This window comes from Dromiciops gliroides, chromosome 1, assembly GCF_019393635.1.
Source record: "Dromiciops gliroides isolate mDroGli1 chromosome 1, mDroGli1.pri, whole genome shotgun sequence".
NCBI lineage: Eukaryota > Metazoa > Chordata > Mammalia > Microbiotheria > Microbiotheriidae > Dromiciops > Dromiciops gliroides.
Window position 1 is genome coordinate 616,728,853 of NC_057861.1, and position 18,167 is coordinate 616,747,019.

Genomic DNA, 18,167 nt, shown 5'->3' on the forward strand with positions numbered 1-18,167 from the left:
CCTGGAGGAGCTCACATCTGAGGTGGCGGAAACAAGAGAAATACAAGGAAAATTGAGGATAATCTCAGAAGAAGAGCACTAACATTAAGGAGAACTGGGAAAGATTTCTTGCTGATGGTCAGATTTCTGCTGAGACCTGATGGAACCCAGGAGGCAGGGAGGAAGAGGAAAGAGCAATCTGTGAGCATTTACTGAGCACTGGCTGCATACAAGGCACTGTGTTGGGTCTAGGAGATCCAAAGACAAAAGCAAACAGTCAGTGACCTCCAGCAGCTTACATTCTGATAGGAGAAAGTTTGTTTGTCAAAATAATTAACTACAAAGTCTGGGGGCAGGGCTTGGTCTTGTGACTTCACAGGTATAGAGAACTCCCAGGTGAGGAAATGTCTTCTCCCAGTACAGGTTGGCTTTTCTGTTGTAACTTACATTTTTACTGAGGGGTTATGGGATTTGCCCGGGGTCACATAGCCAGCATGTGGCCAAAGTGGGGCCTGAATCCAGGTCTTCTTAGCTTTGAAGCCAGCACTCTATCTGCTACACCAAGCTGTCTCTTTTTATAGAAGGCAAGTACAAAATAGATTTTTCAGGCCATGCACTAATAGCTAAGGGTGTGGGGGGGGGGAGAATCAGGAGTTTTTTTGAGAGTAGATATTGATAGTTTGTGTGTGTGTGTGTGTGTGTGTGTGTGTGTGTGTGTGTGTGTGTAAATCAGGAGTGGCCTCATATAGGCAACAGCACTTAAGGTGAACATCTAGGGGAGCTGGATGGAGGAAAGGAGGGAGTACAGTCCAGGTATGGGAGCAGTTTAGCAAAACAAAATAATGTCAATCAAGGCCAACTATCCATGCAATGTTCCATAGCCATTCTAGCCTTGCCCCCAACTCCCAAACCTCCCAAATCCCCTTCCTGCAAAGAAAGGGGTCATCTTGAGGATCAGACATGGTCATTATTAATTGCACCGTGTTCAATTTTTACTTTTTTGTTGTATTTTATGTTAGCATTGTTGTGGTCATTTGGTTTACTGCATTCCTGGTTCTGCTTATTTTACTCTGGATTTGTTCATCAAATCTTTGCTTGCCTCTCTATTCTCATTCATATTCATAGCTTAAGTTGAAATTATATTGTATCACATTCATGTATCAAAATTTGTGTACCCATTCTCCAATTGATGGGCATCTACTTTGTTTCCAGCACTTTGCTAATGCAAAGAGTGCTACTATAAATATTTTGGCACATCTATCTTTGGCTGTTTTGAAGTATGTGATTAGCAGTGGGACCTCTCAGTCACAGAGAATGGACATTTTAATCATTTTTTAAAAACATAATTCCAATTTTCTTTCCAGAACGGTTGGATTAATTCACATATCCACTTACAACAATATGTCAGTGTGTCTAAAAGGTTTCTTTTCAAAACTCATTTGCCTGGTGGCCTGTTTTTATGATGGCTGTTTCCTGGGCCTTTGGGCAGCAGGAGGGAGATTATAAACACTAGAACAAGGGGCAGCTGGGTGGTGCAGTGAATAAAGCACCCCGGATTCATGAGGACCTGAGTTCAAATCCAGTCTCAGATACTCCACTCAACACTTACTAGCAGTGCAACCTTGGGCAAGTCACTTAACCCTCATTGCCCCACAAAAAAAAACAGAAAAAAAAACACTAGAACAGAATGTTTTTAGATAGGAAGGAGTCAATTAGTCAACCATTCTTAGGATCCTTGATTTTAAACAACAGTTGTTGCCTTTGGTGGTGGCAGAAGCTGACTGTGGGCATGTAGTCCCATCCTTTTACAAATTTTGGAGATTCTCATGGCCACTTTATCACTGATTCAAGGGGAAGGTACACATCAGTTAGTTGGATTGGCTGATGGAAGGCCTGGCTATTTAGTCTCTAACGCCTCCAATCAATATTGTGTATCACTTTCATTTCACACGCCATTAGCCCGCTTAAGAACCCAAAAAAGGCTCCCAATTTCCCATGACATCAAATGTAAATTACTTTTAGCCAGGTATGTTAGTTGAGGCTAAGCTTCAGCTTCTAGCTTTCTTGGCCCTCTAAAATCTGGTTCCAATTTCCATTTCCATAGCTCTCATAAGCTACGCCCTGGCATTTAATATACGTATGCCACCTTATATTTCTTGTTTTGTGGTTTTTAAAAACTCTTGTAGTCTTAACTACAAAGGAAACGCTTTAGGGGCAAGGGCTGTTTGGGGCTATCCACAGCATCTAGCACAGTGCTGGGCTCAGAGCAGGTGTTTGACAAACACTTATCTACTGAATGTTAACATTAAAGCTCTTACCGGCCATTACATATTGTTTTGGTGAAGAATCGAAGATATTGGTAGATCTCAAGACTGTCATGAATCCTTAGTATTGCTTCTTCATTGTACTTAAATATAGCAAGGGCGTATCGGAATATCACCTGAAATAGGTTCAAATGTGTCTTAAGAAATATCAGTGACAAACAAGTGTAGGGAAATACTTAACAGAACAATCTTATGTCTAACTTTGTAAAAAAGTTCTACCTACTAGGCCACAGGTAGGTACTACATAGGCACAGAGAAGAAAACTACCTGAGTAGAGTGACACAAAGGTCTCTAATGGCTTTCCTTAGCTTTAAATCTCCTCTTCCAAAGAGCTTAACCCCCACAATATCATTTCTTTGGGTTAAGGATGCTAAAGAAATGACCTGAAAAAAGCCTATTTTTTACCCTTTCTTGATCAGAGGCCATAAGTCTCTCCTTTGACTCATCTTTCTTCAGTCCTTCTGGTTAGCCTTAGTACCACCGTCTGGTGGGGAAACAAGCACTGGACGTGCTTTTTGTTTTTTGATGGGGCAATGAGGGTTAAGTGATTTGCCCAAGGTCACATATCTAGTTAAGTGTCAAGTGTCTGAGGCCGGATTTGAACTCAGGTCTTCCTGAATCCAAGGCCGGTGCTTTATGCACTGCGCCACCTAGCTGCCCCCGTGGATGTGCTTTTAAGACTTAGGTTTAAGTTCTGGCTCCAATATCCACTAATTGGGAAACTAAGGGCTTGCCCTGACCTCTCTGGGCCTCAGTTTTCTCATCTGTAAAATAACTCTTGTACTACAGACTTTAAAAGGGTATTGTGGAAAGTGAAGAAAAGCTTGTTTCATCCATCATTTTAAAGGTACCCTCACAGGCCCAAGTGGGTAAGAGAGAATGCTAGTTGCCTAATCTTCATACTTTCACTGGGTCACTTCAGAGGAAAGTGAATCTATCTGGCTGTTAGGGAATAGTGGAATGGCTTTCTTGCTACAGCAGCAGAATGCAGAACTGGGAAAAGTCAGCCACTTTCCTGACTATGGCATAGCAGTTGGTACATTAAAAACTTCTTAGAAATAGTTCCTAGGGAAAACAAGGATGAAGCGAGTGGGCACTAGATGGAGGAGGTGAATGAAACAATTCTTTCATTATTGCTCACCGGATTGAGGAAAACTTTAAAGCCAGAGGTAGCAAAGGAGAGCAGCTCCTACCTTAATTCCTTCATACAGGAAGGCATCCCAGATTCTGAGCAGTATATCGCTGATAAGGCTGTCCACAAAAATCACGAGGAACCAGTTGAAGGTGATCAGTGACAGGTCGATTTTGTGTTGCTCTAAGTGGGCCATCAACCTGGGAAGCTTCTCTGATAAAAAATCTTGGAGAACCCTTTGATCTACCTAGAGTGAGCCAAAAAACTACACGTTACCCATCTCCCATAACTCTGGGAAGGCCCTGCTATCTATATTGTTCCTTTGATGGTATTCAGAATGCCTAGTGGGCATGAAGGCTTTTCAAAGAATCATGTTATCTCAAGAGCAGGGAGTCTCTTCAGAGGTGATTACACCTACCCAAAGCACAAATTCCCCCTTGTGCCTAGTCAGTGTATAATGTATGCTTGCTGAATGAATGGATTGCCAAAGCAGTGAGTTTTTTTTTTTTAAACGTGGCTGGTTGTTTGGGTTTCTAAAGGGAAGCTTTTGAAAACAGGAAGGTTTTGCTGCAATGGTGAGGGAATCCAGGTGTTGGCTGCATTTATTGCAGAACAGATCAGATGTCAGAGACCAGACAACTTAGTGTTAATATGTCAGGGTCAGCCTTAATTGGTAGTCAGTCAGAGCATGCAGTCTAGGCCAAATGAATGTGTAGGATGATCCTTAAATACTCCTGCTGGTGTTAAAGTTTCACAGTCTACATGGCATTCAGAATTACTAGGTCCTTCTTTCTCCACTCGTGTCCTTCTCTGATATCTCTTTAGTGTGGAGGCTCTTAAGGACCATGCCACCAGGATAGAAGTTCTAGAAGGTCCTACTCAGGCTGAAAATTATTCAAGTTGGGGTGGCAGTGGAGAGTGTATCTGTCATTCAAGGACCAGAGTAGCTGAATATAGTGAGGACAGAAGGTTGGCTCCCAGACACAGAATGGCATGGGTCCCACGCTGCAAGAAAGATCACGTCTCCATGGATCGCTAGAGGGAGAAGCCATGTCAAGAAAATCTTTTGAAATAAGAAGAAAGAAGTATCCTGGTATAGCATCCCCTTTATGCTTGGCTTCTGACCCCTTTATAGATAGTGTCTATGTGCCTATGTGTTGTCTCACATGGAAAATGTGGCCTACTAAAATTCCAGAGTTTTTCTTTTTTCCCCCAACTGTAATCTAGCCATAAGTCCTCCAGCTTATCCAGCTATAGCTATTTTGTGAACCAAAGGGCAAGACTCCACACTTATTCATATCCAATTTCATATTACACATTTAGCTGGTAGTTCCAGCCCAGTGAGATCTTTTTGGATTCTCCTGAACCATCCAATGCATTAGGAATCTCTTGCAGCTTCTTGCCATTTGTGGATCTAATATGTATGCCACCCATGTTGCTGTACAAGTCACTAATAAAAAAGTCAAGTAGAACAGAACAGCTTTTATTATAGTAGATGAGTCATGTGACATGTAATACTTCTGTATTCTGTCTGTTATTTCTTTTTGTGAGGAACTATTGAGGCTCATTTATTTACAGGTTGTTGCATGGTGTATTCATTCAATAAACATCCACTGAGCACTTACAAAAATGCTCAGGGATGAGCTAGGTCCAGTGGGATCAGGAAGATAATCAAAACAGAGTCCCTGATCTACTGGAATTTAGCAATTTAGGTGAATTTTGAATTTCCATATGGTTTTTCAGCCCATTCATTTCTGGAGTTCAAAGCAATACTTTTTTTTTAATGCTTACATGAGCCTGTAAAACAGGCAGATGGCAAAGATTATCATTATAAAGGAATAGATGGGTTGGAAACTAAAGTCCTTATATCTTTTCCCACTAAGAGCCAATGGCCCATAGTAGAAAAAAAATCACTTATATATCACACACAAAGGCAATGCATTTTTTGAAGGAAAAATCTAAAACATTAAACTCATGAGCTGTTTGAATTCCAGAGAAGGAAAATGAAAGGGCATTAAATAAAAGAAGATGAGGGGAAGCAAGTGAGAAATATGGAGAGATACAGGGAGAAAGAGATGAGAGAGGACCACAAGGTTCGATAGCTGTAGAAGGAGTGCTAGTCTTGAAGTCAGAAGATAAGAACTGCCTTGACCACTTTCTTCTATTTGCTGTATAATGGCTAGGGCAGAGGGGCTTTCTTACATCTTCAGGCAAGGCCATTGCCAATGGGGACCTTATCAAGGACCTCCTAGATGCCCTGAAACTCCCCTCTGCCCACAATTATTTGTGGTAAAAAATTATTGGAGTTTTAGCTGACTCATTTGGGAGGGGCCACACCTGGCCCACCCTGAAGTTACGTGTGCTACTGAGGTCAGAAGGAGAACTCTCCATAGGTAGTTTTTGAAGGACCTCCCCTTTTGGAGGAGGAAGATTGAATGCTCCCTGAGGGGAGGTGGAGGTGCTTCCAGAATGCTAGCATTCTCTCTGGCTTCTGCTTTTCCGGTGGCGTGAGCAACTGCAGACTTTCCAGGTTTTGGTGAGTGAACACGGAAAACCCTAAATTCCTTTGAATTAGCTTAATTGGAAATGATCTGGGGATTGCATAGGCTAAGTTTAGAGTTAAGAGAATTTATCTGTATTTTCTTTTTCCTACTTCCTTGTCTTCAATTTTTTATTAATTTTACTTTTGTTGTTTAATTAATTCCCAAGTAATAAAATCTGATCCTTTTGTGGAAAAGAAGCTGTAAGGCTCCTTTCTTTTTGGCCTGGGAGAAATATCTAAAAGGGCAGTTCAGAGGGACGGGAACTTTGAACCTAAAAGTCCTTCATATTTCCGGGACCCTAATATTTTGGCGAATCATCCAATTAATGCTCCGTATATTAAATTTTGGCCCTCACATTGTATAACCTTGGAGAAATCACTGAAGCTTTCCAAAGCTCAGTTTCTTTATAAAATGGGAAATATAATACTTATGGGAACTACTTCAAAAACTTATGAGGATCAAATGAGATAATTTAATAGGCTAAAATCTTTTGAAAAGTTAGTCAATAGTCCCTTTCTTCTGTGCCAGGGACGACCTCTTTTTTTTTTAATCAACTTCTGGGCATATTAGGTGATGTTGGATAATTGACTTCTGAGATTTCTAACATTTCTACTATAAAATCAAAGCCTCTAGGAAAAAATCAAGTGTGTTTTCCTTCTGTCTGAGGCAGGTATTTCTTGATCCTTCTCTCTACCTCACCTCGGTTCTAGTCTTTAGAAAAGTAGGGAAATCCACATCTCCAGGGTGAAAAAAATGGGGGCTAAGAGCACTAAAACTGATAGAGCTCAGCCATTCTTTTCCTTACCATTTTCTAATTTCTGATCAGAAGTCTCCTAGTTAGTGAGCAGTAAGAGATGGCAGTTGAATTTTCTGAACCAATCTGTTTTCACCTACTTTAGCTGTTTAAAGTAATTGACTTTTAGTGGGATTACTTTTTAAAGTTTAACTTTGAATTTGTGATATTTTTTGTATATAAATCAATCCTCCTCTTTCCCTCAAACGGTTCAAATTTTTTGTTGTTGTTGTTCAGTTGTTTTCAGTTGTGTCTGACTCTTTGTGACCTCATTTGGGGTTTTCTTGGCAAAGATACTAGAGTGGTTTGCTATTTCCTTCTCCAGCTAATTTTATAGATGAGGAAATAAGGCAAACAAGGTTAAGTGACTTGCCCAGGGTCACAGAGCTAGTAAGTTATCTGAGGCCAGATTTAAACTCAGGAAGATGAATCTTCTTGACTCCAGGCCCAGCACTCTATTCATTGCACTACCTTGCTGTCCTATAACTTTTCCACCATTTCCTAATAACAGAAATATTGTGTCTGAGAAACCTGGGAAGGGTTCTGGGAAGTCTCTGGGGAAAATGATATAGATTCCTACATGGAGGCTGATGCCTGAGGACACAATTTCTAAAATTCAAGGATACTGCTGAGGACTAAAGGACCCTACCATGCCCAAGGCTCTGTGGTCCCTAACAAGGAAGACAAAAAAATCCACATGTTCAGTTTAGGTTGAATATGCACCATTAAGACCTCCTTACTCACCTGAGATGCTATTAAAGTTTTGCTGTAGTAATCTGCTGGCATTATGGTCTCAACAATACAAACTAGGCACCAGAAAGCGCTTTCTTCCTCCTCTAGAATCAAGAGGGCAATGGCTGCCAATCTGTATCATGAAGAAACAAACACAAATACTATATGTTAAAAATGAAAGAGCAACAGTCCCCAAGATACAATCTGGAGCAAGACGTGACTTTCCTTTGGACAAAATAGGGAGAAAATGTTAGTTATCTCCTGGTTATGCAGTATTGTTAGGGTGAATAATTTTCAGCTGGTCTCTGACCAGGGGTTACTTGGAAAATGATATGGAGACTTTACTTATTGTTTAGCATTTATGCACTATAGGTTTGTGACAATTCTGTTTTGGAGGCTAGAGATATATAACCAAAGTCAAATGAAGGTTCATATCTATCTATTCATATACACAAAAACAAGTATATGCATGTACATATAAATAGATGTATATATACATATATGTATGTGTACGTACGTACGTACACACACACACACACACACACACACACACATATCCAGGCAATTTAAATCGACGAAAAAAACTCAGTTCTTTTGGTTAGAATTACTTGCAAGGTTGGAAAATTGACTAACGAGATATTTATAGATTTCTACCTGTGTAAATCTGACTAGACTGTTCAGTTTTGGGGGAAAATGAGAGAATTTAAAATTTTTCTACTGACAATTTATGTTTTTTAAAACATGCCAAACAAAGGTAGTTGCAGTACTTTGCCTGGGATGAATACAAAATAGTAGCAAGAATCTGTGAAAACAGGGTCAAGGAAATTAAAGGTCAAAGTGAGCTAAGGCTTGTAAAAGTGCTAAAAACAGACAAAAGGGATAAAGAACTATGTTTGGAGTTGGAGACCAACTGCTTGGATGAAGCTGCTGTAATGTTAACAGATGAGAGGGAGAAAGTCAAACCACTTAAAACCTAGGTTGTTTCTGTCTTGTTCAGCAGAAAGGAATGGTTTCCAGATTCAAAAGGGTGCAAGGAGAACATAAAAAGGGAACTGAAGCCCAATGACAGTAAAGAGATAGTGAGAGCACACGGTTGCTTGTTTATTTATTAGATGCTTGAAATCACTTCAAGTCTCTAGGGGGTTAGATAGCCTCCCTTTTGGCTCCCATGATTAGCAAATGCCCTAGATACAACTGCGCCTGGATTTCAGGAAAGGACTTGTTGATCTCCCATTATTTCCTTAGAGTCAGAGAATTTGGGGGCTAAGAAGGAAGGGTCATAGAATTTGGGGCTATAAGGAACCCAAGGGATCATCTAGTTCGACCTCTTCATTTTATGGAGGAAGATGAGGCCCTGAGAGATTAAATGATTGGCCCAAGGTCACACAGGTATTAAGTAGTAGACCTCGAATTTGAACCCAGGTCCTTTCATTCCAAAAATAGCATGCATTCCACTATACCATGCTGCCTCCTCGACTCCATTTTAGATTTATATTTAAAAATCATCCATTTTACAGACATGAAACTGAGGCCAGAAAGACAGTGGCAATACTAAGTCTCTACATACTGCCTTTTAGGTAGACACAACTGGCTGGGAGTTTGATATTTACACAGAAAGCTTTCCAACAGAGATGGGGCAACAGGCAAATCAGGAGGAGAAAAAAATACCAGTTTTCCAGCAGAGGAGCCCTGGACAAGGGAGTAGGTGTGTGAGTCACTAGGAGACTGAAGGCCTGATGGAATACAAATCTACTCAGTGATTAAGAGATTTACAACTGAAAAAACCAAAGGTGCTAAATGTACAAACAATAGCCAAGAAGTAGCCTTGCACACGGGACACTTGGAACGAGGCAGCAAGGTAGTACAGTGCAGGCCTGGCACTGGGAAGACCTGAGCTCAAATCAGCACACGGACACCTGCTAGTTGTGTGATTTCAGGCAAGTCATGTAAGCTCGGTTTGCCTTGGTTGCCTTAACTGTAATTGGCGATATCAAATGAGATAATCTATGAAAAGTTCTAATCGCAATGCCTGGAACAAAGCAGGAGCTATATAATTTCAGTTATTATACTCCCTACCCTAACCCTCCATTCTCAAAAGCCCAATAAAGTCCGTTTTGAAACACTAAGCCAGTGATGCTGGTAGCTGCCACTAGGTGGTGCTAGTTAAGTTACTGTCTACCCAAAGAGCAGCTTTATTGCAGGCATATGAATAACTGATGTCTCAAGATAATTCGCATATTCCCATACTTGAAATGTTTTCTATTTTAAAAAAATACTACTTTATTAAAGTACAATTATGAATACCTAAATAAGAATTGTCTATATTTGCACAGAAAATTAAAGTGAAAATATAATTTGGAAAAATATATAAAGCATAAAATCTAGATATAAAGTTGTCTTGCTTCCCATTATTACCACTTTTATTTGCTATTTACAGAAAATTAAGCCTTGTCCTGCTGTTGCCTCTACCTCTTTTTTGAAGAAAGAGAAACACTGTGCATTGTAGGGATATAATAAAAACTTGCTGAATGACTAAGTGAAAGAAAAATCTATCCTATTTCTTTATTACTTCTGGCACCATATGGCAGACCATCATGGAAAATGGTAAGATAACATTTATGAGTCATCTCCTTAGACAAATCCTTCCTGGGTCATGCCAACTAAATTACTAATTTGAACTTACTGGGTAAGGAAGCCAAATGGAGTAACTTCAAACCTAGTAACAGTAATAAACAAAACAATTCTTGCCAAAGGAAGTCAATAAAAAAGAGCCCTATGTAATGGGGAAAATTAAAAATTAAAATTAAATTAAATTAAGTTTAAAAAAAATTAAAAAGAGCTCTTACAGGGATTAATGAATTCAGATCTCTGGCAAAGGAGTAACAATCCTTTCTTACTTTCCAGAAAAGAGAACCATACTAGGCCTGAAATCCTTTGCAATTTCCTTATTTCTGTTACCACTATCACCAAGACTCAAAAGCTTGGGAAGGACCTTCAAAGCCCTTCTTTCATTTTAAAGGTCCAGTCACCAAGCCCTGCCACTTGCCAGTCTGCCTCTTCTCCACATCCACTGCCAATACCCTGTCTTGTCCAAGACTTGATCATCTTATATCTGGATTAGCTTGTAATTGGGCTCATTGCCACTAGTCTTCCTTTGACCTCTAACCCATTCTGTAGAAGGGGGGCAGGTTCTTTTGCTGTTAATGGCCACAGTGAATACCCATCAGATCAAAGCTACATGCCTTAGCCTGGCGATCAAGGCTCCTATCATCTGGCCCTACCGTTTCCAGGCACCCTTATTTCTCATTAGACTTAAATATAAAACCTCTGCTGCAGGTCAGGCTGATGACCTCACTGTCCCTATATTTTCCATGTTTATTTCTTGCTTTTGGTAGCTTCGTTCATGCTGTTTTTCTTTTATGGAATGTCCTTCCCCATCTTCTGCCAATTCAGCTGTTTTTTTTTTTTTTGTTTGTTTGTTTTTTTTGTGGGGCAGTGGGGGTTAAATGACTTGCCCAGGGTCACACAGCTAGTAAGTGTCAAGTGTCTGAGGCTGTATTTGAACTCAGGTCCTCCTGAATCCAGGGACAGTGCTCTATCCACTGCGCCACCTAGCTGCCCCAATCCAGCTATTTTTTAAAGGTCTATCTTGAATCTCACCTTTGCCACAATGGGGTGTGTGGAGAATAAGATTAATATCCTGATTTCAAAGATGAGGAAATGGAAGCTGACAGTGAAATGATTTGTTCATGAGTATATAGATATTAAGTGATGGTGTTATTAAGTATTAAGTGATATTCCAAGCTAGGTCTTCCTGATTCCAAGTCCAAGACTCTACCTGCTGTTCAATGCTGCCACATGACCTAAGGCTTTAGGACAAAGATCATTCCTCAGTGCATTTTGCTTCCTTGAAGCATATACCAAGAATAGAAGTAATTACACAAGGATACAGTATAGTGATGAACTTAGGAAAGTATGATAGCCTTTTATTCTGATGCCTGGCAACCTTCTTCTGAAAACTCTTGAATGGTATCTCAAATTTTAAAGCTAATTTCTAAGCTAATGATTTTAAGTAAATTCTGTTTAGAGAAAAATTTTGCGAGCTTCCTTGAGATAGTTAGAGGGACCTGATGCTGAGAATGCCTAGAGATTGTGAGGGCCCTCAAGTCACTATCTATCAGAATTCAGAGTTCTTATTAAAAGTACTTGTTAATTTTTTACATTCTTATGAATCAAGGGACTAAGTAGTACAGCTCAACTCAGCTGTGTGTTTTGGGGCTTACTAGTGTTTGTGGGCAAATAAGCTCACCTGTTCAGCCCTTGACAATAGCCAATTGTAGGGTTCTGCCAGGAGAATGCTAGTAGTACTCTTCGGAGTTTGGAGATAAATTTAGAAGAGGGGCTTGTAAAGTGCTTGTTGTTAGTTAAGGTGCGATTTAAGTCTAACTCAATCTGCCGAAAGGCTGGGTGCTCCATGGTTTCACACTTTTTGAGGAGTATGTCATAATGGTTGGCTGCTTGGATGGGTCTGACTCGGAGAGTTATCATCCACTTCCAGACCCGCTGGCGGTGCTGAGCGGGGATGCCACTCCGGATCAGATGCTTCAGGTCTGCAGAAGGCATAAGTTCCCCAATACTATTCCATTTCTCACGAAGGGGTTTCTCTACTGCCTCATGGTTCAAGAGATTATTAGATTTTATCTCTAGAGCCTGGATTTTTGCCAGAAGTTTTAAGTCCTCAACTTCATAATCAGGGACAGTCATGAATCCGTAGTCATCATATTCACTGTTGGGAAGACACAAAGTTGGCAGTGTATCATTATATAGGTAGGGCTATAGTTTCACATATTTCAAAAGACTAAGAACATAGACCTTTAACTCTGTGATTTTCATAGTTCTTGGCAACTAGTGCTATTTCCATACCCAAGCTTGTCTTTGGGGCCAGACAGAAGGACAATACATTTATTAATTATCTAGACCAATGGTACTAATCACTAAAGGCTATGAAAGGAGTAGTGGAATTCTCATCCCAGCCTTAGTTTCTCACTCTGTAGAATGAGTGAGTTGGATGAGAGGATCTCTCCAATTTTGACCCTCTAGAGCCCCTTCCATCTCTAAGACTCAGTGTTCTGCATTCCAAGGGTCCTTTCAGGTCTACAGTTCTGTGGGTTTACATGCAATCCTATCTCAACCTGTGGTATTATTATCATGGTCTATAGGCAGCTCTTTCACTGTGTGTAGGATCACAGATCCAGATCTAGAAGAGCCCTCGGAGACCCTGTAGTCCAACCTTCTCATTTTACAGATAAGAAAACTCAAGCTCGTGGAGGGAAGGTGATTTGCCCAAGTCCTACAGGCAGCATCAAAAGGGAGATCAGAGTCCAGAGTCAGGAGTCGTTCCACTGTACCTCACTGCTTCCCTATGTGCAGTATTGCCAGCCCAGGGCTTATAGAATAGACCAGGATCCTGATCCTGGCTAACATTCAAATCAGAGGCCAGGCCTGTCTTTTACAACTGACACATACCCTAAAATGTGTATATCTATTAGTTGTGTCCAATACATTTCTGCTTCTCTTTGGGAAATAAAAACTGGTTTGCTATGAAATTCTTGAATTTCTTTTTTGTTTTTTTTGGTGGGGCAATGAGGATTAAGTGACTTGCCCAGGGTCACACAGCTAGTAAGTCTCAAGTGTCTGAGGCCGGATTTGAACTCAGGTCCTCTTGAATCCAGGGCTGGTGCTTTATTCTTGAATTTCTTTTTAACATCAGATCAGGTGCCACTGATCACACTTCTGGGCATATTATTAGAGTTCTAGTATCTGTCCACTTGACACCTTTAATGTCCTTGAGATATGGAAGGACAGTGGCTAATACCAGTTCTCAGTCAAGTCCCATCTGCAGACCATCCCTAACACTAAGCCCTCGGGCTCCTGTAGGGTCATTGTCTTCCAGCCTTTTTTGGTAGGCAGAGGCTGAGGAGCTCTTCACACAAGAGCATCAGTTTCCTAGATGCCACCACTGAGGAGTCTGCCTTTGTCAAAGTCTACCTTGGGTCATGGGGGAGGATTTGTCTGATTTGTTTTGGGATTTCTGAGATATAAAGACAGGAAGGAGCAGAGCATGGTCCTTCTCACCTGATAGGATTCAATTTCATGGAGTCAGCTGCTCCCTCCTTTACATCCCATTGTAGAGCTTCATGAACCAGTTTCTTTAACATCTCCCCACATTCACTATCCTCACTGGGCAACGTGTCTTGTAGCTTTCGCAACACAGTGAGGTATTTGCTTTCAATTTGACAATTCTTTGCTTGGAGATAGGCACACTGGAAGAGGAGACAAGGTAGGAAGGTCAGGGGGGTCATACTTGGAATCCAGATCAGAAATAGGCAACTGCAAACTTCAAGCCATTTTCTTCCTAACTCAGGATTCCAGTATTATATTAAAATGCGCTCTAATAGTAGCCTACATGTTATTAACTTTCTAAACTAATCAGCTCACAATCTTTCATTAACTATACTTCTAGTTTTCTTTGGATTTATCAGGCAGAGATTAATGAACTCTCTGAATTTCCAATTCACCAAAAAAAAAAAAATCAATTTCCTTAAAATCACTGATTTGGATAGCAACTTGCCTAGCCATAATACTAATATCGAAATACTGTTAAATCTTGATTATCTTCACTCAAGTTAAATCAACATGCATTGTTAAGTGCTTATAAAAAGAAAGAAAAAAAAACAGTCCCTGCTGTGAAGGACCTCTCAATCTAACATGGGAAACAACATATAAACAACTATATAACAAACAAGATATATCTATGATATAAATTGGAGATAATCACAGAGGGGAGCATTCAGAGGGGCTGGGAAAGGCTTCTTGCAGAAGGTGGGATCTGAGCTGAGTCTTGAGGGAAACCAGGAGGGAGGTAGAGATGAGGAGGGACAGAACTTCATTTGAGGGAGGAAGCTAGTGAAAATGCCTGGAGTTAGGAGGAGTAGTAAGATGGGAGAGGAACAGCAAGGAGGCCTGTGTCCCTGGAAGGCAGTGTGCATGGAGGAGAGCAAGTTCTATGAAGACTACAAAGTTAGGAGGAGGTCAGATTATGAAGGGCTTTAAGAGAGCCAAATAATAGACTGTTTCTGATTCTGGAGGCAACGGGGACCCTCTGCAATTTAGTTCCTGGACTTGGCCTTTCCTGGATTGCCTTTGTCTATTGTCACTGAAATCATGTTGAGACAGCAGGGTTGAGATGATTAAAATTTTAATTAAAAATGTTATTAAAGTAAAAATGTGAAAACAAAAAATATTGGTAAAAATCCATTAAAACTCCTCCCCTGCCCCATTTTATACAGATCATGGCATCTGTAGTCTACAAGCACCCAAGTGATTTTTCCTCCTTTCTTAAGGATTTTAGCCCCTACCTAACTGCTTTCCTCTTCGCCTCAACTCCTGCCCTTAACTAGAGGATGCTGACATTCATGTTGATGCTTCCACAAGCACCCTCAACTCTCAGTTCCTCAAGTCCTAAGACTTCTCCACTTCATCTCAATCCCACAAAGGGATAGTCACACCCTGGATTTCACCATTACCCACAACTGATCCACTTCCTTAATAAAATTAAAAGCAAACCAAAACAAAGAAGCTTTGACATTCTTCCATTTGACCATAAACTTCTATTATTAAACCTTTCTCCACACCTCCATCCTCCTAAAGTTACTTCTCCCCTTACAACAATGTCTTATCCCTCAATCCCTGAGGACATTCTCAGGCCATTGCTACTGCTTTGACTATGTTTTCCTTTTTTGACAATCTTGACCCCATAATGAATGAATTCATCTCTACACTTTTCTTTTCAGTCCTTTGCCCCTTAGGCTTCTAAATGCTCATCCCTTGAAAGATTCTAGCCCTGAATTCCCTCTAATTTTTGCCTTGATCAAAAACTACTTCCATACTGCTGAATGAAACCAGTCACACAACTATGCTAACTGTATACACTACAAATTTAAGTTATGTAACCCCATGCTTTTTTAAGTTAAAAAAATGAATCTGTCCCTGCCATTACTCCTACTAAGCAAAACAACAACAGTAACAACAACAACAACAACCCCTTGATACATGCATTCATAGTTCAGCCAAAGAGATTCCCACACTTCTCTGGCCTTAGACACTACTGAGCAACGTCTTTTTCTGGACATTTTCTCCTTTCTAAGTTTCTGTTCCCTGGTTCTTTTCCTAGAAGTCTGACTGCTTCTCCTTTGCTGGCTTATCATGTATATGATGCCCTCTGTAAGGGCTAAAATTCTAGCCATACTGTCTAAAATCTAATGAGTGGTCGCCAATAAACTATAAGCTTTAGCAAGAGTATTTAAGTGTTTAAGTATTTATTACAGAGCATTAGGATCAGAAAGAAAGGCAAAAATCTAACTATTTCTAAGAGACCCTATCATCTGACCCACCATGGCGAGGTCAGGAACCAAAAGAGACTGAACCCCTCCGCCAGCGTCCACTTCCTACTTCGTGCCCTCCTCCCAGAAATGGGAGGCTCCTCAAGTTGATTGGCTGTCTAAGTACCCACGAGCAAACGTCACTTCCTGACGCCAAAGAAAAGCCACATGGCCTTGCCCTCAGAGGCCTTCTCCTCATGGTGGAGCTTTCCTACAGTAAGTCTCCAGCAGGTGGCGTCATTTCAATCGTTACACCTCTAAGGTTAGAATTTGGCAGTGAATAGTTCTTAGGAAACAAAGAGAAAGCTGTAGCAATGGAATAGAGAATGCAAGCGAACTTTGCAAGATGGTCTGGAAAGCAAGGTGGAAGAAGAGGATATTACTAAGGGAGAAGGAGCGATTGCAGCTGAGGAACAGAGAGAGGCTCCTAGGGTGACAGGATAATTGAAAGCTGCCTATAGGAGAATGCAACTCTTACTTTCATCAAAAGGACTTTCTCCTTCTCAGCAGCATTTCTCCAGATCTTTGTGACCTGGTGGATTTCAGAGTTCAGGAATCGGTTCTGGGTCCTGTAGGCTTCTATGTCATCCTGGAAAGAAAGGTATTTTGTCTATTTAATGAAGCTGTAAATATCTAACAACCATATGGACATTCAAACTCTGATACCATATCCCAACTTTTTAAAGGTTTATTACTTTTTTAATAAACTTCTAACTCTTTAGCTCAGTAGTAATCATGTTCACTAACACACTACTTTTAATGCCCAGTCCAAAACATTTTCACCATTCCAATCTCTGGACTTTTTGCTGGCTCCTATGAGATAAAGGTGTTTTTTCCCCCTTTTCCCTTTCAGTCCTTGCCTTTCTCTGATGTATGCCTATAGATGTTCTAAAGTGTGGAATACCTTACTCATAGAATTAGAGATTAGAAGGGATTATAGATGTCATTTAATTCAATCCCTTAATTTTACAGAAAAGGAATTGAGGCCTAGAGAGTTTAAGTGACAAAACCAGGATTTGAATTCAGGTTCTCTGACCTAAACTCAGGGTTCTTTCTACTACTTCTCCCATTAGAGTGAAGGTTCTTGAAAGCAAAGTCTTTCTTTTGCCTTTCTTTATATTCCCAGGGCTTAATGTGGTGCCTGGAGTGTGACAGGCACTTAAATGCTAGTTGACTCACTATACCATATTCCCCACTGGTTATGTTTTATTAGAAAAAAACTTGGCAGTTTACCAGATTGTATGCTTTTATTTCTGCTTTAACTCAGTATCCCACACCTGGGGAAAGCCTAGTCAGTTGGACTGAACAAATCACAAATCTGAATCCCAGAGGTGAAAGGGAGCTTTGAAGTAATTTAGTCTAAACTGTACCAGAACAGGAATATCTTCTATAATGTCTCTGATAGTGATCATCTAGCCCCTGCTACGAGATGTGCAAGATTGTAATGATGTCACTAAACTATGCATACCCTTTGACCCAGAGATATCAGTACTGTGTCTATGCCCCAAAAAGACCAAAGAAGGAAATGATTCATACATACTAAAAACCATTTATAGCAGTTCTGTTTGTTGTAAAAGAGGACTAGAAACTAAGGGAGGGCCCATCAATTGGGTAAGGCTGAACAAATTATGGCATATGAATGCAACGAAGTATAACTATGATATAAGATGTGATGAGAAGGATGGTTCAGAGAAACCTGGAAGGACTTAGGGATTGATACAAAATGAAATGAATAGAACCAGGAGAATAAGTAGTATAAGAACAATACTATAAAGGCAAACAACTTTGAAAAATAATAAATTCTGATCAATGCAAAAAGCAACCATGATTCTAGAGGGGGTGATGATGAAGCATGCTTTCCACCACCCTTGATGGAGAGATGATGGACTCCATGTGCAAAATAAGACGTTTTTTAAAAACACAATTGATGTAGTCATTTGTTTTGCTTAACTATATCTATTTGTTATAAATCTTTTGTTTTTCCAATTGGTGGAAGGAAAAGAAAAAGTGCTAGTGATAGGGTTATAAAAAATGCCTTTTTTCTGTTCTCCTTTGAATCTGGAAATGTTCATTTTACTTGATGTTTGTCAAGAATAAAAAAAAATTTTAAATACAACAAAAGAACTACAGTGTTGGAGATTTCACTATCTCTTGAGCAGGCCCACCCCATTTCTGGCTGGGAAGTTTTACCAACCAGCAAACCTAAGTCGATCTCCCTGAAAT

General features: G+C 40.2%; 1 protein-coding gene across 1 annotated transcript in view; it reads right to left on the reverse strand.

Annotated features, from left to right (window-relative positions):
- TBC1D2 (TBC1 domain family member 2) overlaps positions 1-18,167 on the reverse strand; it is a 62,148-nt gene that overhangs the window by 4,350 nt on the left and 39,631 nt on the right. Inside the window, 6 exon segments of the mRNA XM_043978238.1 lie at positions 2,298-2,419; positions 3,497-3,682; positions 7,516-7,636; positions 11,813-12,289; positions 13,639-13,826; positions 16,423-16,533. Coding sequence (XP_043834173.1) covers positions 2,298-2,419; positions 3,497-3,682; positions 7,516-7,636; positions 11,813-12,289; positions 13,639-13,826; positions 16,423-16,533 — 1,205 coding nt within the window.